The 19,882-nt window shown below is 42.1% G+C and overlaps 1 protein-coding gene across 1 annotated transcript in view; it reads right to left on the bottom strand.

The window, feature by feature from the left end:
• Positions 1 to 19,882, bottom strand: part of LOC146649273 (ephrin type-B receptor 1-like) — a 149,920-nt gene that overhangs the window by 98,444 nt on the left and 31,594 nt on the right. The window contains exons 2-5 of the mRNA XM_085387084.1: positions 5,291 to 5,355; positions 4,388 to 4,678; positions 1,781 to 1,999; positions 1,493 to 1,673 (exon numbers count right to left, since the gene is read on the bottom strand). Of these exons, the coding sequence (XP_085243210.1) occupies positions 1,493 to 1,673; positions 1,781 to 1,999; positions 4,388 to 4,678; positions 5,291 to 5,355 (756 nt within the window). The remainder of the gene's footprint in view (positions 1 to 1,492; positions 1,674 to 1,780; positions 2,000 to 4,387; positions 4,679 to 5,290; positions 5,356 to 19,882) is intronic.

Consider the following 19,882-nt stretch of genomic DNA (forward strand, 5'->3'; position numbering starts at 1 on the left):
TAATAAGAACTCATGAGAACATTCTTTGGTTATAGCAAGCGTACGCTGCAATAGGGCGAGGCTAATATTATTGTAAGGCTAAACACCGTAGGATTTTTTTTTATATATAGCCAACATCTTGTAAACCTGGTAATTTAGTCCTTTAGCAGTGGTTTTTCTATAGAGCTGTAACACTGTCAGACGTATTCACTATCTTCTTTGAATCAGGACGAGTTTACCCCTTTCAAAAGCTGCAAGTTTTTCTGTTAAAAAGAGAGAGTGACAACAAAGGCTAAGCTGACATTTCAGTCCATGTACTTGCATGCATTTTACCAGAGGCAGGAAGAAAAACTATTCAGTCTTTAGGCTCTCTATCTGTTTTATCTCACAGTTTTAACCTTTATGTCCTTGGTTTGTTCTCTTTAAAAAAAAAAAAAAAAAAAAACTTACTTTGCAGTTCATCTCTCCAGAGGTTTTTCCCTAATTTTCTTTATCTTTGCTTCTTCTTTTCCTTTCACTTGTTCCTTCTCGTCATTCTTCCTCACGCCCTTCTATCTCTCCAACACTGTGTGACAGTTCGCCACCAATTTGCGCTCGACTAATCTGACTAGAACACGCTAAACTAATTAACATGGGCTGAAGCGGCCTCACTTATCATTTCACCATATGTACATACATCACACGCCCACCACACACTCACTAAGTCACCACATATACACGCACATGCACGCACAAACACACACATAAAATGAATGAGACTCTCCAGGGAGAATAAGAAATGATGGGTACTACTTCGGAGAGGAAATGGGGAACAAGGCCAGATATAAAAAGGATGGAAAGGAGAGAGAGATATTTGGAACACAGAGGAAAGAGGAGCTATTTCTGCACCACGTTCACCCGAGTCTGCCTCTAGAAGCATTAACATATGGAACATCATGCGCTGCCCGGTTGGGCATAAAATATATACACGCATGAAATTATTCAGTTAACTCTGCCAAAACTGACACACTTTTTTTCCCTCCTGGAGCTAATAAAGCACTTGCATTTCCTCCAGAATTTACTCAGCAAATATACAGTTCCATTTATTTAAAAAATCATATATTTGGGACATATAAACAAAGAAAGCTGAAATGTTTTTGATTAAAATAGTATTTCCTCTGTTTAAATAATTTCCATGTTGGAGGTCGACGTATGCTATAAGATATTGATTGCCACAGTAGCATGTTTGCTGGGGCTCAATATTAGACGCGTGTTTGTTGGTTATTGATTTGCTGTCATACTGGATTGTTAGCTTTTGCTACAAAATAACAAGAAAGTCATGTGCAGCGTGTTTAAGTGTTTGCTGTAGCAAGGTCATCAGCAGAGATCTGAGAACAGATTATCAGTTCAGTCCACACAGCAGCACCTCTGATATGCACTGATGCGGTGCAGTATTTGCTGATGTTCTCATTTCATCTTCATTTTTTACGAGCTCAGTTTGAACTAGCACGGCCTCGTTAATGTACAGATTTACCTCGGCACACATTGCCATTGTCAGGTTCATAACCCGCCTTGCAGCTGCAGCTGCCTATGGGTACCATCCACTCTCCGTCTCCATTACAGTAGAGCTTTATGGGCACGTCTACTTCCTCGGCGTTGGGGATGCAGCTTCCTCTGGCGATGACTAATGAGGTGGACTCTGCTCCGGTCAGCGTCTGCACAAAATAAGAATCATTAAAAAATTCCATTTAAATATCCATCCGATGGCTGTGCCAAGCTCTCGTAAAAATCACCACCGATTTCAATTAGCTCTGTTTCATACCTCTGGGAAGAAAGCAAAGTTCTGCACGATGCTGGGGCATTTCTTGTAGAATACCCTGACGGCCAGAAGCGACATGCAAGCGCCTAAGTCCTGGAAAGCCAAATGGAAACCTCTGCCTTTGGACAGAGGCCCAAAACTTCTCACTTCTGTGTTCACTTTCATCAGCCTGCCCCCAAAATCAACCTGGGAGAAACTCTCATCTGCTGCAATGGTGTCCACCTGACAGAGAGAAAAAGAAGGAAAAAAAGATACATTTTTAACAAAGGTTTTCTTTATTGATTTAGATTTTCTACCTATCAGGTAAACACGCTAATGCCCAAATGCTATGAAATGCTGTTATTGTATCTTTCCCCCCGATAAACCTCCACAGTGGCCAGGCAAAATTAAACGTCTCTGTGAAATTGCAAATGCATGAGAGCATGAGCATGACATTTAAGTAGAGAGGTGACTTATGAATCTCAACAAGCACAAACACATTCAGTCAATACGGGTTAAATTCTAATAGCGAGTGGAGGTTAAGGCTTCAGGCTACAATACTTTTAGCCTTTGTTGCAGTTTTACTTACTTACTGATCAATTTTGGACTGGTTCAATGTTTGGATTTCATTCTTTTGAACTGACATACAAGGAAGGTGTAATTTAACACTTTCTGGAATCTGCTTGGTCTCCAGCTAAGAACCAGCAGTTTTAGTTGATAAGACCACAACGTTCAAGCCCCAAGGTGTTGGGTATGCAGTCTTTGCGTTGTTGCACATAGCAAAATTCCTGTCAGTTTGTTCACTTCCTCAAAACGAAAATGATGTCCAGTGGTCACCATTTTGACACACAAGAGAATTTCCACTTGGATGGGTGCAAGTGGACACAATGGAACTTCCACAGTGAGAAGCTTTCCAGATATGCAAGAGGCAATGATAGGTATACAGTGGGGCAAAAAAGTATTTAGTCAGCCACCGATTGTGCAAGTTCCCCCACTTAAAATGATGACAGAGGTCAGTAATTTGCACCAGAGGTACACTTCAACTGTGAGAGACAGAATGTGAAAAAAAATCCATGAATCCACATGGTAGGATTTGTAAAGAATTTATTCGTAAATTAGGGTGGAAAATAAGTATTTGGTCACCTCAAACATGGAAAATCTCTGGCTCTCACAGACCTGTAACGTCTTCTGTAAGAAGCTTTTCTGTCCCCCACTCGTTACCTGTATGAATGGCACCTGTTTGAACTCATCATCTGTATAAAAGACACCTGTCCACAGCCTCAAACAGTCAGACTCCAAACTCCGCCATGGCCAAGACCAAAGAGCTTTCGAAGGACACCAGGAAAAGTATTGTAGACCTGCACCAGACTGGGAAGAGTGAATCTACAATAGGCAAGCAGCTTGGTGTGAAAAAATCAACTGTGGGAGCAATCATCAGAAAATGGAAGACATACAAGACCACTGATAATCTCCCTCGATCTGGGGCTCCACGCAAGATCTCATCCCGTGGGGTCAAAATGATCATGAGAACGGTGAGCAAAGATCCCAGAACCACACGGGGGGACCTGGTGAATGACCTGCAGAGAGCTGGGACCAAAGTAACAAAGGTCACCATCAGTAACACACTACAACGGCAGGGAATCAAATCCCGCAGTGCCAGACGTGTTCCGCTGCTGAAGCCAGTGCATGTCCAGGCCCGTCTGAAGTTTGCCAGAGAGCACATGGATGATACAGCAGAGGATTGGGAGAATGTCATGTGGTCAGATGAAGCCAAAGTAGAACTTTTTGGTATAAACTCAACTCGTTGTGTTTGGAGGAAGAAGAATACTGAGTTGCATCCCAAGAACACCATACCTACTGTGAAGCATGGGGGTGGAAACATCATGCTATGGGGCTGTTTTTCTGCCAAGGGGACAGGACGACTGATCCGTGTTAAGGACAGAATGAATGGGGCCATGTATCGTGAGATTTTGAGCCAAAACCTCCTTCCATCAGTGAGAACTTTGAAGATGAAACGAGGCTGGGTCTTCCAACATGACAATGATCCAAAACACACCGCCCGGGCAACAAAGGAGTGGCTCCGTAAGAAGCATTTGAAAGTCCTGGAGTGGCCTAGCCAGTCTCCAGACCTCAACCCCATAGAAAATCTGTGGCGGGAGTTGAAAGTCCGTGTTGCTCGGCGACAGCCCCAAAACATCACTGCTCTCGAGAAGATCTGCATGGAGGAATGGGCCAAAATACCAGCTACTGTGTGTGCAAACCTGGTAAAGACCTATAGTAAATGTTTGACCTCTGTTATTGCCAACAAAGGTTATGTTACAAAGTACTGAGTTGTATTTTTGTTATTGACCAAATACTTATTTTCCACCCTGATTTACGAATAAATTCTTTACAAATCCTACCATGTGGATTCATGGATTTTTTTTTCACATTCTGTCTCTCACAGTTGAAGTGTACCTCTGGTGCAAATTACTGACCTCTGTCATCATTTTAGGTGGGGGAACTTGCACAATCGGTGGCTGACTAAATACTTTTTTGCCCCACTGTATAGGGTTTTTGTTGCTTTTTAAAAATCTGTAAATAACACTATATCTTTACTCCCTCTCCCCTCTTTTTACCTAAAGTGTTTACCTTTAGGAAGGGTGCGTTGGCCCAGTACTCCACCCCTTTGATGCCGTCTGAAACAGTCCTGTCGGTCTCTAGGTAGTACAGGTTGAACGTCTCTTTGCAGGAGCCCAGGACACTCGGTATGGAGGCACAGTCGCGCACAGTGAAGCGGATCTCCACGTAGATGCGTTGCGCCGCGCGCCGGTCGATGTAAGTGGTGAGGAGCCAGTTGTTCTGGCTGGGCTCAAACACGTTACACACCTGGTACGTCCTGATGGTGTTCAGGTTCTCATCGTAACCGCTCACCTCCTCCCACTGGGCGATGTGTGCGTGTGAGAAGAAGGGCCAAGTAGTAGGAGAGGGGAGGAAGCAGAGGGAGAGGGGAGAGGAGAGGCCAAAATGATGAATGGGTTTACCAAAACCTGACACAAATTAAACTTTATCCCTCCCTCCCATTTTGTCTCCTTCTCTTTTTTTCTCCTCTACCTTGTTCTGTGCTACATGGGTAAACCATTCATCACAATTAGAGTCACTCACCTCAAACGCACACAGCAGACCACTGTGACCGGCCAGTCGCCAAGCCAGAATTTAAACAGCCAAGGAGCTCAATTTAGATGGAAAAACCCATTCTATTCTATTCTATTCTATTCTATTCTATTCAGCTGCTGCGGACTCCCATCTGATGCACCTCACTGATCTTTTGGAATGCATTCTATTTACATCAGTAGTGGTTAATTGGTGTCACCTTGCTACTGTAATTAGGAATTTGACAGACTCATTACTGGACCACTGTAAAGTGTACTCAAACAGTTTTTTCCCAAGGGCGCACGGACACACACACACACACACACACACACACACACACACACACACACACACACACACACACACACACACACACAGTACACCTTTGCACATTGTTCTTACTCCATTGGCAGGGAACGATATCCAGCCAAGCTCAGCTGTCGCCGTCCTTGTATCCATCACTGTCTCTGTCAGACAAAAAGAGACAGAGAGAGAGAGAAAGAGCTGAAAAGAGGAGGCTGCACCAGAAGGACAGGTATGGATTTAATTAATAGTCAGCTCAGATGACAACTTTCAGCACTGCTTTGTGATATGTACCATTCATATTCATGCTCTGTCTGTTCTGTGCACCTGTGATAAAGAGATAAAGAGGCGCAAAAAACAACAACAACAAAAAACAAACGACCCCTGGGTATGTTAATCTAGTTTGAACACAAGCCACAATGACAGGACATAATGATGAAGGTAATCCGGTTAATCCAGGTTTTATTCGAACCTCTGCGTAACAGAAAACAGTTATGTTCAAAGCAGATAGCCTGCCTAATCACATTAGGCAGTGCCAAGGAAGAACACACCCTCATTACTCAGTGTTCATTATGTACACAAATGACTTTATCCCATATTGCATTATTTAGCTTTGACAGTATGTGGAAATGTAATTCTATCATGGAAAAGGCAGCATATCTAATATTTCACATTTATGATTACAACGACAGTCGCTGTCTGAAGCTTTATTAAGTCACGAATGACAGAAGAAAGATTTGATTGATGTAGTAGCTGGATAACATATAATATAACTGTCACTGAAAATGAAACCATTCCCAAGTCCCGAATGGGAAATTGGACTTTTGTGTTTTCTTTGATTTTCTAGTTGTAGATTGAAATTCAGAGTTAACCACTGAATGAGGCAAATGCACCAGAACTAGAACTGTTAGTAGAATATAATTAAGGACACAATGAAGTTAGCAGATATATTCAACTCAATTCACTTGTATTTGTAAGGCACCAAATCACAACAACCGTCACCTCAATACAAATAAACCCCCAAAATCAGATGACACCCTATGAGCAAGCACTCGGTGACAGTGGGAAGGAAAAAAATCCCTTTTAACAGGAAGTAACCTACAGCAGAACAAGGCTCAGGGAGGGGTAACCATCTGCTGCAACTAGTTGGATGTGATGGGAGGAATCAGGACTAAAGACACACTATGAGAAAGAACCAGAGATTAATAATAACTAATGATTAAATACAGAGTGGTGTGTACAGAGGTAGAAAGTATAAAAAGAAGTAATTGAAGAAGAAACATTCAGTGGAACATGGGAACCCAAAGCAGCCTAGGCCTATTTCAGCATGATGACTAAGGGAGGGATCTGGGTCACCAGATCAAGCCCTAACTATAAGCTTTATTAAAAAGGAATGTTTTAAACCGAATCTTAATCCTGAATCCAAACTGAAAGCTGTTTCCACAGGAGAGGCCCTGAAAGCCAAAGGCTCTGCCTCCCATTCTACTTGTAAATACTCTAGAAAACAAGTAATCCAGCAGCCCATGACAAAAGTGCTCTACTGGTGAGATGTGACATTACAAGGTCTTTAAGATAAGATGGGGCCTGACTATTCAAGAAAATAAAAGAAAACAAAATTTTAAAATATAACCAGAAAGACTTGTCATTGAAAGAATCCTGAGGGGGAAATCTTTGGGTAACACCAAACACATAACCCAGGACTAGTGTAAAACAAAATCTGCTGGTCCTCTTTATAAGAGCAAACATGTCCAGTTGTGTTCTTGCTCTGACGCAACTACATGCTTGGCAGAAAAAATAATGGCCTGACAGAAGAGCCCAGAGCTGTTGCCAAGATGGAAAAGTGGCAAGATTTGCCTCGAAGGATTTTGCATTTGAAAACCTTAAAATCTAATAAATAATAATAATAATAATAATATTTTTTAGAAAGGCAGATTTGTAAGAGCTTTTTTTGAATAAGAGGCAAAAAAATATTCATCAACAGCATTAGAAGATATCCAGGAAGCCATGGAAGCTATTTATTTTGACTTTTGTGGGTGTGCTATGCAGTCATTAAGAGCATTGGTGTAAATCAATAAGCAGGACTTCTTTCTGCTTCTCTCTGACAATACCACACTTTCATATGACTTTTGCATCCCTGTAACCATGTTCTTTGATTCACCAGTGATTTAATTTCCTGCTAAAAAAAAGAAAATGCAAAGAAACCCGCGCGCGCGCGCGCGCACACACACACACACACACACACACACACACACACACACACACACACACACACACACACACACACACTGTTGTATGCATATCTGGTGATTTTATGCGCATTTTTTAAAACTGTAATTCCTTTTCAGAAATAAATGATTGCATCAATTTAACATGTTGCTGCCTCAAATTGGCAGTTAGCATATATTAAAGAATAATTGCATACAGGTGTAATAAGTCAGCAGCGGCAACAGCAATCAAATAAACGACTTCATTAGGCGAATGTATGGAAGTAGCGTTCAGCTGATCTGGATGTTACTAATGACTTCATGCGTCCCACTGAAACTACACCATCAGCTCTAACCTCCATTTTTTTTCCTGGCACGCCGATTAAATCACTGCTGGGTGACACACCGACACAGTAACACACTTCACAACGCTGACCGTACCTTCTCACATTGCAACAAAGAAACCCAAGAATTACAGCGCGAGAGTCGCCGTAAGCAAAGCTACACGACAGCAAAGCCCAGATGGCAACGCTCGCTGTTAAACAGGTCATAATACGTCTTCATGCTATAGATCCCACTGTGTTAATGGCGAAAAATGGCTATGTGAGCAGCTCTAAGAATCAGTTTTATGTATTGCCCTGTCGCATGAATGCAAAGCCTGGCGAGCTGTGAAATTGGAGAATGACAGATATATTTCATTAAATATTTAGCATGTCAACAAATAATGTTACTGCAATACTGTAAATAGAAAGCAACATAAAGAACGAAGGAAAAATAGTATTTAAAATAAAGGATCTTAAAGCTGATGACAAACTGACCCTCGTGTAAAGTCTGCAGCAAACCAGTGTAATGGAAAGCATGCCTGAAATTTTTATGCCACTCCACTTTCCTGGTAACTAACGCGTGTTACAGGAAATATAGTTGACCATGACCGCAGCAAACTGGGGGGTAGACTTATTCAAATCATTAAAGGTGCTCCGTGTTGCTCTCAGAGGAAGTGGAACAAGAGAAACCGCCGAGCCCCACCCCGCCGTTATGTAGGTAAGTTGGGTTCCTTCTTATCTCCTGTGTCACTCGTGGCATGAACTCAGCCACTGCATGCAAAAATGAACGTTGACACGGTGCGAGCGGACACGCCGAGACGCACGAGCCAACATAAGCTAGCTGACATGCTGACAAGACCGACCCCAACACCGAGCCCCTTGTAATAAAACACGGTGAGAAGATTCAGCGACATCACACCATGAGGCGGCCGCAGGCAAACAACCCCCCCTTGATTCTTGACACGCTCTCTTCCTCTTGCACTCTTTCATACTGTCACCCTGCCTCTCATTATCTGCTCTCCTCCTCCTCACACTTTCCGCACCTTCATCCTCTCCTGCATTCTAGCTCTCCATCTTTCATCCCTCCACTACTCCACTCTTTTTGTTGTTTTTTTATGTTTTGCGAGCGAGCTAGCCTAATTAAAGCAGAACCCCCTTTTTCAGCTCTCTCCCTTGGGAGAGAAGGTCGTTTTGGGAAATGAAACGCTTGTCACGCGAAAAATGTAGCCGACTATCAAATTCTTGGACCAAAGCTCATTTAAACGACGACAAGTGTCACTGTCTAATTTGTAGCTTCAGTGCGTTTAGTGGCACGCTGTCAACAAAGATTTTCAAAGAGTGATCTACAGCAGTTTATTTCTACCATGCATATTTTTACCTGCAAGAAACTTTGAAGTTTAGGTGGGAAAAAAACTGAAAAGAAGAAAAAAAAAGACACAATGAGACAAATCCACAATAATGACAGAAGAGATGTTGGAATGGCTCATGCAGCCTTACCTTCCAGCAAAGTCTTGCAACAAGGGACCTTATTCAAGGCTTTGCTTTAAGAATTGAATACGGTGGCACTGCATTGGCACCACACTTACCACCAACCTGCTTTAAAGGAAGGTTTTAGTGGCACACTCACAGGAAAGGTTAGCATTCTACCCACAGACTTCATTGGCAAATGCATTTATTGAAAAATTGATTATACTTTTGCACCCAGAAACACCTGTGGGTCCCTGCAATTCATCATTTTATGCCATTTTGTCTTGCTCACTGCAAAATGATTACAAAGCAGTGCTTGAAGATAAGCATGCGTGTAAATATAGAGCGAATCACTTTAGATTGGTGCAACATTCAAATTAAATCTCGACAGTTCATCCCATGATGACTTGTTTTGTCCGTCAACAGTCGAAAAACCAAAACATATTTAACATCCTGTTAAGTCTGACAAGGAACAGCAAGGAAGCTATAATTATGTGGCCTCTATTAACTATCAAATACCACAATATTTGCCTATTAAACTTCTTTCAACAGACCGATCAATACTTCACTAATCATTCATATATTTGCACAAAACCACTTAATAAACTGCAGTGCATTAGCAAACATGCTTTGCGAATTCCCAGTTTCAATGAGAAAAGAAGTCTAATCAGAACAAAACGAGACATGTGTTTGATGGTCTATGCTGGGCTTATTAGAGAATCTCCTCATCAGTCTAATTAACAGCACACACCTCTCTGCACATAATAGGGTATACTCGCCGAACAGCCTAATTACTTTTGACATATTGGAGGTTGTGATCGCAGTGTGCCTTCCTCCCCCGCAGTGGTGCAGCTCTTCAACCAGCCCTGTACACCGCTGAACGGAAGCAAAAGCCATTTTACAGCAGAGGAAACAGCAGGTAAATCTGTGCGATATAGTAGCAGTCAAAGAGGTTGTTAAATCCTTGTTGTGGCCCACGAGGGAGAAGTTAAAAGTATTTTCATCACAGGCCCCCGGATTAGAAGTAATTTCCCTGTTTTGCAACCTTTTCTTTCCCTCTCTTTCTTTATGTGTGCGTACCAGTGGTCAAATGGGAAGTGTGGTTAGTTCATCTTCTGCTAATTGGCATAGTGTGTCCTACTGCCCAAAGACTGCAGTTAGTCCCGATTCACATGGCAGTGTGCGCACATATATGTGGCACCTCCCTATAGCACTGATGGCACACATGTCTCAACTTCAAAGGGCAGTTTTGAGAGTTGGTAATTGTTTTGGTAAGGGGCCAAGGGGGTTGTATCGATGTGTTTACCTCACTAGGGTCTAGATTTACAAGACTGCATGTAAGAGGTGGAGATCCTTGAAATTTAGGCAGCTGCCCCAGTTACATATGTATTTCTGGGAGCTCCTTTCTTAAAGCCCAAAATAGGGAGGGGACTATTTAAATCAAGCGCACAAACTAATTTACTAACATTCACGTCACACAATTTAATATCAACTGCGCTGATATTTAATGCCAAAAAAGAGGATGTTTTTTTGCGCTTGATTTTGAAATGAATGGACTGCACCAGGCAACTTCTGTAAATTGCACATGAAACCAACCATACCTTTGAGCGCCATTTGGGGACTGGGCTCACACACCATCAGCACAGCTGCCCAATCACGTTGTTCTGATTTCGTGGACTTGCAAATCAAAGTCTCCTTAAAGACTGCTGTGGTCGTACCGGATGAATGACTCAGATGGTATAAAAGATGGAGGTAGCTACAATGACGTCAGCCATGTGAAGTCCAGTTATGAAACCTCAAGAGTACCATCTCAGTGAAGTGCAGCGCTTTCTGTGAAACTAACAACTTACTGTCACAAGTTGTTAGCTTATGAGCATACCCTGAATAATCCTCCTTTCTGAAATGCAGAACGACCCAAATGTTTGACAAAACTCATCAACAAAAGTGTTTTGTCTGAGGCAAACTACAGGCAGACATAATGAAGTCAGACATAATGTGCATCTATGATGGCTTCATTTGTATATTATTCTGTACCATCAATGGGTCAAAGACAGGATTTTAGCCATACGACAGGATTTTATTCTGTGCTGAATAATAAATGTAGAATTATTCTTGTAGATTTATATTTTGGACTTAGTAGAGGGTTTTTTTCTCAGTTGTTCTTTGGATTAGATCAGTGGTCCCCAACTTCCGGGCCACGGACCGGTACCAGTCCATGATTCGTTTGGTACTGGATCGCGAGAGTTGAGGCTCGGGTGTGAAATTTATGGTTTTCAGTGTTTTTATTGGTTTTTATCATTTTTATCGTTAACTCAGTTTCCCTGGGTTTTTTCCCATGTGTTATGAATAAATCTTCTTTTTTTTGTTACTGGCACTTGTTTTATTTTGTTGTATTTATCCGTGACACCTTAAAGGCCGGTCCGTGAAAATATTATCAGACATTAACTGGTCCGTCGCGCAAAAAAGGGTTGGGGACTGCTGGTTTAGACAAAAAAAATAAATCTGTTCTTTTATGGAAAACCCATAAGTTAAATCTATACAAGAAATAGAATAGGTCAGTCAAAAGGATATTTGTCTGTCTGCATCCACAAGGTGTAACCTATGAAATAAAAACAAATATTAACATTAGACCAAAGAAACTTTAGAATCTAAATTGAAGTATTAATGAAGACCAGGATGGGCACTGGAAGGCTTAACAGGAATGTTTTTTTAGTTTTAAAACACTAATGATTTAAAAAAAAAAAAAAAAAATCAACCAGGAAGCTATTATGTCATAAAAACAGCTCCACTGACAGTCCTGGGGACAAACATGGTGATACCAGGTTCTAAGAGTCCTCACAAAGACACACAAGTGTGTTCCTATGTGTATCTCAAAGAAAGCCAGAAGGTACAGCTGGGTGTGTCATACTCACAGTTAAGGAAGCACAGCAAAATAACACGCTGACGCGCACACGCGCACACACGACTAACGCACGCTAAAAGCCCTCCTGGGGAGGAAGACGTCATACTGCCTGGAGAGATGGACCGATCAGGCGTTCAAGTGAAACGACACAGTGTCACAGAAGGACAACTCAGTCGGTATAGCACACTTTGAGAAGATGATGTGCACTAACTCAAATATAAATAGATATATAGGCATATGTGAGCACTCAAAAGTACACAGCCTGCGCAGGAGTCACGCAGAGCAGCTTTTCTTTTGCTTTAATTGAACCTCATATGCCCCCAAAATCAATTACAAAGACAATTATAAGACAGTGAACAGTGCTCTGAAAATCTGAAAAACTCCACACACAAAACCAGGGCAAACATTTGCCTCTCCACAGGAAATGTTATAATTAAATTTAAGCACTCAATGAACAGCTAAACAAAAAGCCAGGCTCGACTCATAACAACAACAAAAAAAAAGAAAGAAAGAACAAAACTAAGTACATTTTAGTGTTATCAAGATTTAGCCCCTGCCAAACACAATTTTCTCTATTAAGCCCACAGGAGCTTATTATTATACTCTGGTGTATAAAAACTGCTCTTATCTGCATGGAGTCCCCTTGAGCTAAACTCACTTCGCAGTGAGTGTACACAGCCTGCAAAGTCTCACCCAATAATCCCCACATTCGACACATTCAACATCGCTCTGAAGCACTGCCTAATGGGCTGACCTTGTTGTCTTAAAAGAGTCTGCTCAGCAGCTCAAAAGCACAATCTATCAGCAAAAACAGGCAGAACGGTGCAACAACAGTAGGGCTACACGAGGAGACGCAGATGTGGGAGACAAAATTGAAATGCTGCAACAACAGCATAACGCCGTCATGTCACGTGGATATTGTTTCAGATGCAGTTTTAAGAGATACTAACTGGTTAGATGAGCACTGAGCACTCCATAAGATCAAACCTAAGCCATGATTTTTCGAGTCACAGGTAAGAAAATGTACAATTTGTATTTATTTGTGTTCACAGTCACATCTGGCACAGCAGTGTTTTCATTTTTTGAGCATACATCCCGCAGGCTGGCATTATGCTAGTGATGAATACCAACCTAATGGCCATTAGCTGAACTTTTATGCTTATTAAGATGTTATTCATATTATAAATCTATTTAAAAATATCTGAATATTTGTATCCAGCCGAGCATCTCTCTTTGTGCGTAATGAATTCACTTCAAAACCTGAGACGACAGACCTCATGACTTCCTTGGCTCACTTCCCCATTTCCTTTAGTGACACTTTATTACTGAAGGTGTGTTTGTGTCAAGAGCTGCCTCGATGATAAAATATCACCGTGTCAAAGTTCCGCTCGAGGTTGCTGGATTCCTCTTTATGGATTTTAGCTTTTGCTCTCCAGTTTCTTAGTTGCTAAATTAGGTGCTTCACCCCTTAGAGTATTTTTGGTGTCTGCTACTGTCAGCTCCGCGCTTATTTATGCACACCGAAACCTCCTTTCAAAGGAAGGTAATTGAAGAACCTACATTCCTCTTCATAAAAGTAATTTATTGCACAAAGATTCTGAGCAGGTGAACAATGTGCAATATATTTGAAGAGAAAGTCATTAACCTAAAGTGAGGAAAGCGTCACAGAGCAGAGTGTTGAGAGTGTCCTGCGTCTACTTAATGTTTTATTGTAAAGCATTGGCCGGATGTTGCTGACCTGGTCTGTTATAATGTTTTGAAGTGCACCTGCTGCTCATTTATTATAAATAAGGATTATCTGTGATCTGCTATTAAAGAGAAAAAAAACCCAAATCCTTTCTCACGTGTAACACCTTAGCTTTGAGGTTTTATGTCTCAATAATAAAAACAATCAGTATCAGATATTTTTTTAGGACAAGTAATGTTAGCGAGCTTTGATCGCATGTTTCCAGCAGTGACACTGGAAAAAGGACAGGCTTGCAATTTACTACCAACCTCAATGAAATCTACTGGTCACTTCTCTTTCCACTAGCTTCTATTTTAAATGCCTACTTTAAAGCAAAAATAAAAACTGATCTCTTTAGCTAATTCTCTCATTTTTGATTGGTGTCAAAAATGGGCTATGTGGACAGGATTTTATTTTTTAAATAACTCATCATTTACACTTTGTTATTGCTTAAAATGATGTATTATTAGAGGCGTGGGTGCTTTGAGTGACAGATTTGTGCCCACTGTGGTTCTGGCTTTCTGCTACGTGTCACCTCAGCTAATTCATAATACTATGCAATACGTTAACTCTTATGGAGGGATAAAACTTGAGGTCGTACCCAAATATTGATTTTGAATCTCATTAAGATATGAGACTTAGATATTTTGGGAAACTTGCATAAATTTACCCGCATAGTGAAACAATGAGTTAGTAGCATTAGGTGAAGCTACATTAGCCAATTTAGCTAATGCTACACTAGCTATGGGATAAGGCAGTAGCTATGCAATTATTAAGCTGGGAGGTGCTTATGGCATTAGTAGGGTTAACATCGTTGCTATTCACTTTGCTATTCACTTGAACCGGCAACCTTCCGTTGCCGGTATAATACAGACTTATAATTTGCACCGCTTTTTTTCCGAAATTCTATACACGAAAAGTGAGCGCGAGAGCCCTCGGTGCACCTGCTCGCTGCTGAAGTCAAAGTAAACTTTATTGTCATCTCCGCTACAGTCCAGTAAAGGCGAGGCTCCAGTTACAGCAGTGCAAGTAAACAAACAATATATATAAGAAGAGTAAGAAAATAAATATACACTTTAGGACTAATATAAAGGGATCAATAACAATTTAAAATTTACAGTTTGATGATTTAAAGTCTCAATTAAATCAAATAATACATTATGTTACAGATTTTAATATTTAGTAGTCATTGTCAATTGCTGATTTGCCCTGTTCCCATTGTATGACGAATTATGATGGCTGTTTGGTAGCCGTTTGCATACTATGCATACTCTCTCTCTCTTCATATGTGTGTGTGTGTGCAACAGCTTTATGTTAATGTACAATCCTTAATATGTGTTGTCTGTGTGTGTGTGTGTGGGGGGGGGGGGGGGGGGAGTGTTCGCCCAGGGCGCCAAACAGGCTAGGACCGCCACTGGCTACAATGTAGCTTGCCATCACCACTGTATAAATGGGTGAATGACTGAATGTAGTGTAAAGCGCTTTGGGGTCCTTGGAGACTAAGTAAAGCGCTATACAAATACAGGCCATTTTACCTTTTACAGTATAATGCTACACATAGTTGTCATACTGTAGCATGGTTTTAAATAAAGAGGTTGTTGACCTTCAATAAACCTCGTCTTTATCTTCCCCTCACCATAGAAAGGACACGTTGTACCAGCTGGCTACAAGATGCTTCACTTGCGAGTTGATGAAAAGCATAGTTAAACTAGCTAAAGCCATATTAAAATTTATGTTGCTATGTGGACAGAAATACATTTGAAAGCAGTAACTGCTCCTCCAAGTGGCTGGAAATCCAACAGCAGCTACAGAGAACAGAAGACTGCTCAACCACAGGTAGTGAACCAGTAATCTGATAATAAAAGAAAAGCAGAGAGAAATACAAGGTGGACATTTTGAGGCCAAGTGAGTCCACAAAGCCTCACAGGAGCAGATACTTGGGATTAGATGTGTGCACAAGTGTAACCAATGCTTCGGTGGTATCAGGCTGCTTTTTTTCTCCTGTTGTTTCATTTTTCTTGCTGACACGTTGTTGTCGTGAATGGAAGCACGGGGCCGCTGTGTTAAAAGGAACAACGGAGCTGATGCACATGAAAACACACACACACGCACGTAGTCAATCTCAGTCTCAGACTTTGGTCTTCGTGTCTTCCTCTCGCTTTTCCCTTTACGTCTCTTCCTCACCCTTTGATTTCACCTCTCCTCTCTTTTCCCACTCACACTGTCAACAGCCTTGACCTAGAAAATTTGTGGTGTCATGATTTCACTTGATGAAAGAGAGCACGTTCGTCACTGCTGCAAAACTACAGCATTATCACTGTCTAAGAGAAACCTTCAGTCGCAGCCTTGTAGAAGCTGAAAAAAGGCCCCTAAATCCCCCTTTATACTTGCATATTTTGACAACTTACAGCTCTGACCGTGATGCTGCCACAAAGAGTTGGGAAATGCTGCCGCCACCACTTCTGTAATGTTGGATTTCTTTAGTTTGATGGCTTGTCACCGAGACATATTATATGTTGGATAATTCAATACAACACAGTCAAACGGGGCCCTTTAAAACGCAGAAAATTTATTGTGCTTCACCAAAACATGATGGCTTGTCAAAGCAGAGGAATGGCACTATAAATATAAGTGCAACATATTGAGTTTTTAGACACCGGGCTCTGCTAGTCACTGTAAAATAAATAAATAAATAACTTATTGTCTTTAGAAAATAGGAATGGCACAACAGTACAAAGACATACTGGGGTATTATTTTTAGAACTGAGCCCCAATGATGGCTGTCTTTCTCTCTTTCTCTGGAAGAAACTTAGCATGAAACTGCCACCGCCACAAAAAGAGCCGCGCGCACGCAAATGAGCACGCTCGCTCGCTCAGAGGCACAAGTGCCGTGTGAAGCATCCAGTCTGTCACTGTGGCAGACTCCTTTGTGCCTTTGTGACTAACACAAGGGGAGCAGGCCTCTTGCTGACACACTGCGATTTTAAGGAGAGCGAGTGTGGATGCCACATCATGGATCGCTGTTCGGTGCATTGATGGGATGGATAATTCAGAGGGCTACACGAGGGGGCTCAAGTGAGGATAATATATTACAAATTAAAGGTTATATATTCACCGTGGGACATATGGTGAACAGGCAGCGCTTCAGAAGGATGATTGTGTCTACACTTTGTTAGCGTGTATGATTGCTGGTTGTTGAAGACTTAACGGAATATTTTAAATCTTTATGAATTATGTATGAAGCTAGAAAAAAGGAGACTGTTAGAGGCATTTCATGAAAGTATAGATTGTACATAAAGGGCAGAGGTAGTCATTGTGAACTCCAGTTCTGAAGGCTCAGTTTATGGCTGTTACCACCTTGGTTTGTCCAGACAGAAGAGCCCATTTTTGGAGAGTGGAGTGCTAAATTTCCAGCCAATAGGAGCTAGCTTTGTCAGCAAGGGGCTGTACACCCAGTACCAGACTGACTAAATGGGGCAAAGTAGCAAGTGAGCATAAGTCCAAAATAGGTGATCTAACAGGTGTTAGTTTTACAAAGGTTTCACTGTTTTTTAAACACAGTTCAGTTTAATACGAAGCACAAAAACTTTTTAAATCACTTAGCAGTAAAGTCCATCAAAATAGTCTCCTTCCTATATTTTTTGAGTTCCCACATTTTATCGCGCAATTTTCTCACTGAGTTTAAATATACTAACAGCAGTTTTCGGGGGGGGGGGGGGGGGTTAACACCTAAACCCAGTTTGCAGTTGCCCAATCTGGCCCCTAAAAACTCTTTTTAACCAAACAGCAAGCCATATAATCCGGTCTTTAAGTCTGACGTCATTAGCCGTGTCTGAGCCCAAACTACACTGCAGGTCCCAAAGTCAAACGATCACGGTGGCATTACTGAAAGTTGAAAAACTTTCCAAATTCTTTCATCTTTAATAAAATGATCAGTCTTGCTGCTCTACCAAAAAAAATTAAGACGTACAGCTCTGCTATCACTTCTGACATAAATGAAGACAGAAAACTAAACAGCAGTGACGTTTGTAGGGTTACTGAAGTTGGACTACCTGGTATATAATGATGTGCTACACGATCACTAGCGACACAGCTATGTTAGTATAAACAGTAACAGTAAAGCTGGAGGACGAACACTAAAAAATTTTTTCCACTCGATAAAAGTTAATGTGAGGGTTCCCGATGGTTAGGGACAAATGCAATCGCTTGGCAGGATGTAAACGGACCAAACCTCAGTGAGGAGAACAACTGAGGTAATCCATCCACAATACGAGGTTAGTCATTAATATACTGCTGCATGGGCTGGGCTGTAGTTACATCGTAAGTTTTTAAAAACTGAGCTTTAAAATGAATAGTGGTAATAAAAACCAAGAGAGTCCGACAGTGATCACTGACTGTTTTTAGGGGCTTGTTGAGATTAAATAGAACAAGATACAAAGCATTAAAACATGTCTTATCAAACACAGAGTAGTTTGGGCCCGGAAGCAGGATTCATCACGTCATCACTGAAAGACTGGATAGGCTAGGTGCAAAAATACGCCATAAAAGACAGTTGAGAGACAGCCTCAAGTGGTCATGTAAGGAACTGTAGCTTCAGCAGTTTTTAAACTTCCAGATAAAACTTTAAATACGTGACAAATATGTTCATTTATGTGAGTTTTTTTTCTTTCAGTTTTAATGTTGTTTTGCTTCTACACAGTATGAGCTGTTGATTTTATTCTTTATTTTATTGTTTTAATCATGTTTAATTCCTGCAATTCCTCCACCATAATCCCTGTCCCCAAGAAACCTAGGATCACTGGACTAAATGACTACAGACCCGTGGCTCTGACATCTGTGGTCATGAAGTCTTTTGAGCGCCTAGTTCTCTCCCATCTCAGGACCCTCACGGCCCCCCTCCTGGACCCCCTGCAGTTTGCATATAGAGCCAACAGGTCTGTAGACGACGCCATCAACATGGCCCTACAGTTCATCCTGCAGCATCTGGACTCCCCAGGAACCTACGCCAGGATCCTGTTTGTGGACTTCAGCTCTGCTTTCAACACCATCCTTCCAGACCATCTCCGAGACAAGCTTTCCCAGATGAATGTGCCTGATCCCATCTGCCGGTGGATTACTGACTTACTGACGGACAGGAAGCAGCATGTGAGGCTGGGAAAGAATGTCTCGGACTCCCGGACCATCAGCACCGGCTCCCCTCAGGGCTGTGTTCTTTCTCCTCTGCTCTTCTCCCTGTACACCAACTGCTGCACCTCCACCCACCAGTCTGTCAAGCTAATCAAGTTTGCAGATGACACCACCGTTATTGGACTCATCTCGGACGGGGACGAGTCTGCCTACAGGAGGGAGGTTGAACGTCTGGTGTCCTGGTGCAGCCACAACAACCTGGTGCTGAATGCCCAGAAGACAGTGGAGATTATTCTGGACTTCAGGAAGCACACAGCCCCACTCCCCCCCATCATCCTGACTGACACCCCCATCACCTCTGTGGACTCATTCCGCTTCCTGGGTACCACCATCACCCAGGACCTGAAGTGGGAGCCCACCATCACCTCCGTCATCAAGAAAGCCCAGCAGAGGATGTACTTCCTGAGGGAGCTGAAGAAATTCAACCTGCCAACACGGACGATGATGCAGTTCTACACTGCAATCATCGAGTCCATCCTCACCTCCTCCATCACCGTGTGGTACGCTGGAGCCACTATCAGGGACAAACAGAGACTGCAGCGTGTTGTGCGCTCTGCTGAGAAGGTGATTGGCTGCAGACTCCCATCTTTGCAGGACCTGTACACCTCCAGGACATTGCGGCGTGCAGCTCGGATCTCAGCTGACCCTTCTCACCCTGGACACAGTCTGTTTGACCTGCTCCCCTCAGGCAGGAGGCTCCGGTCCATTCGCACCAGAACCTCTCGCCATAAGAACAGTTTCTTCCCCTCTGCTGTTGGACACATGAACAATAACCATATGACTGTACCCGCCACTAACACATGACCCTACGCTGTGTTCACTGCATCATTCCATGTTTGGCACTGTTACGACCCGGCTCAAAAGCCGCAACATAAAAAAAAG

The sequence above is a fragment of the Rhamphochromis longiceps genome, linkage group LG17 (assembly GCF_057381845.1).
Source record: "Rhamphochromis longiceps isolate RC_006_pf linkage group LG17, R_longiceps_female_GT1.1, whole genome shotgun sequence".
In the NCBI taxonomy this organism is placed as follows: domain Eukaryota; kingdom Metazoa; phylum Chordata; class Actinopteri; order Cichliformes; family Cichlidae; genus Rhamphochromis; species Rhamphochromis longiceps.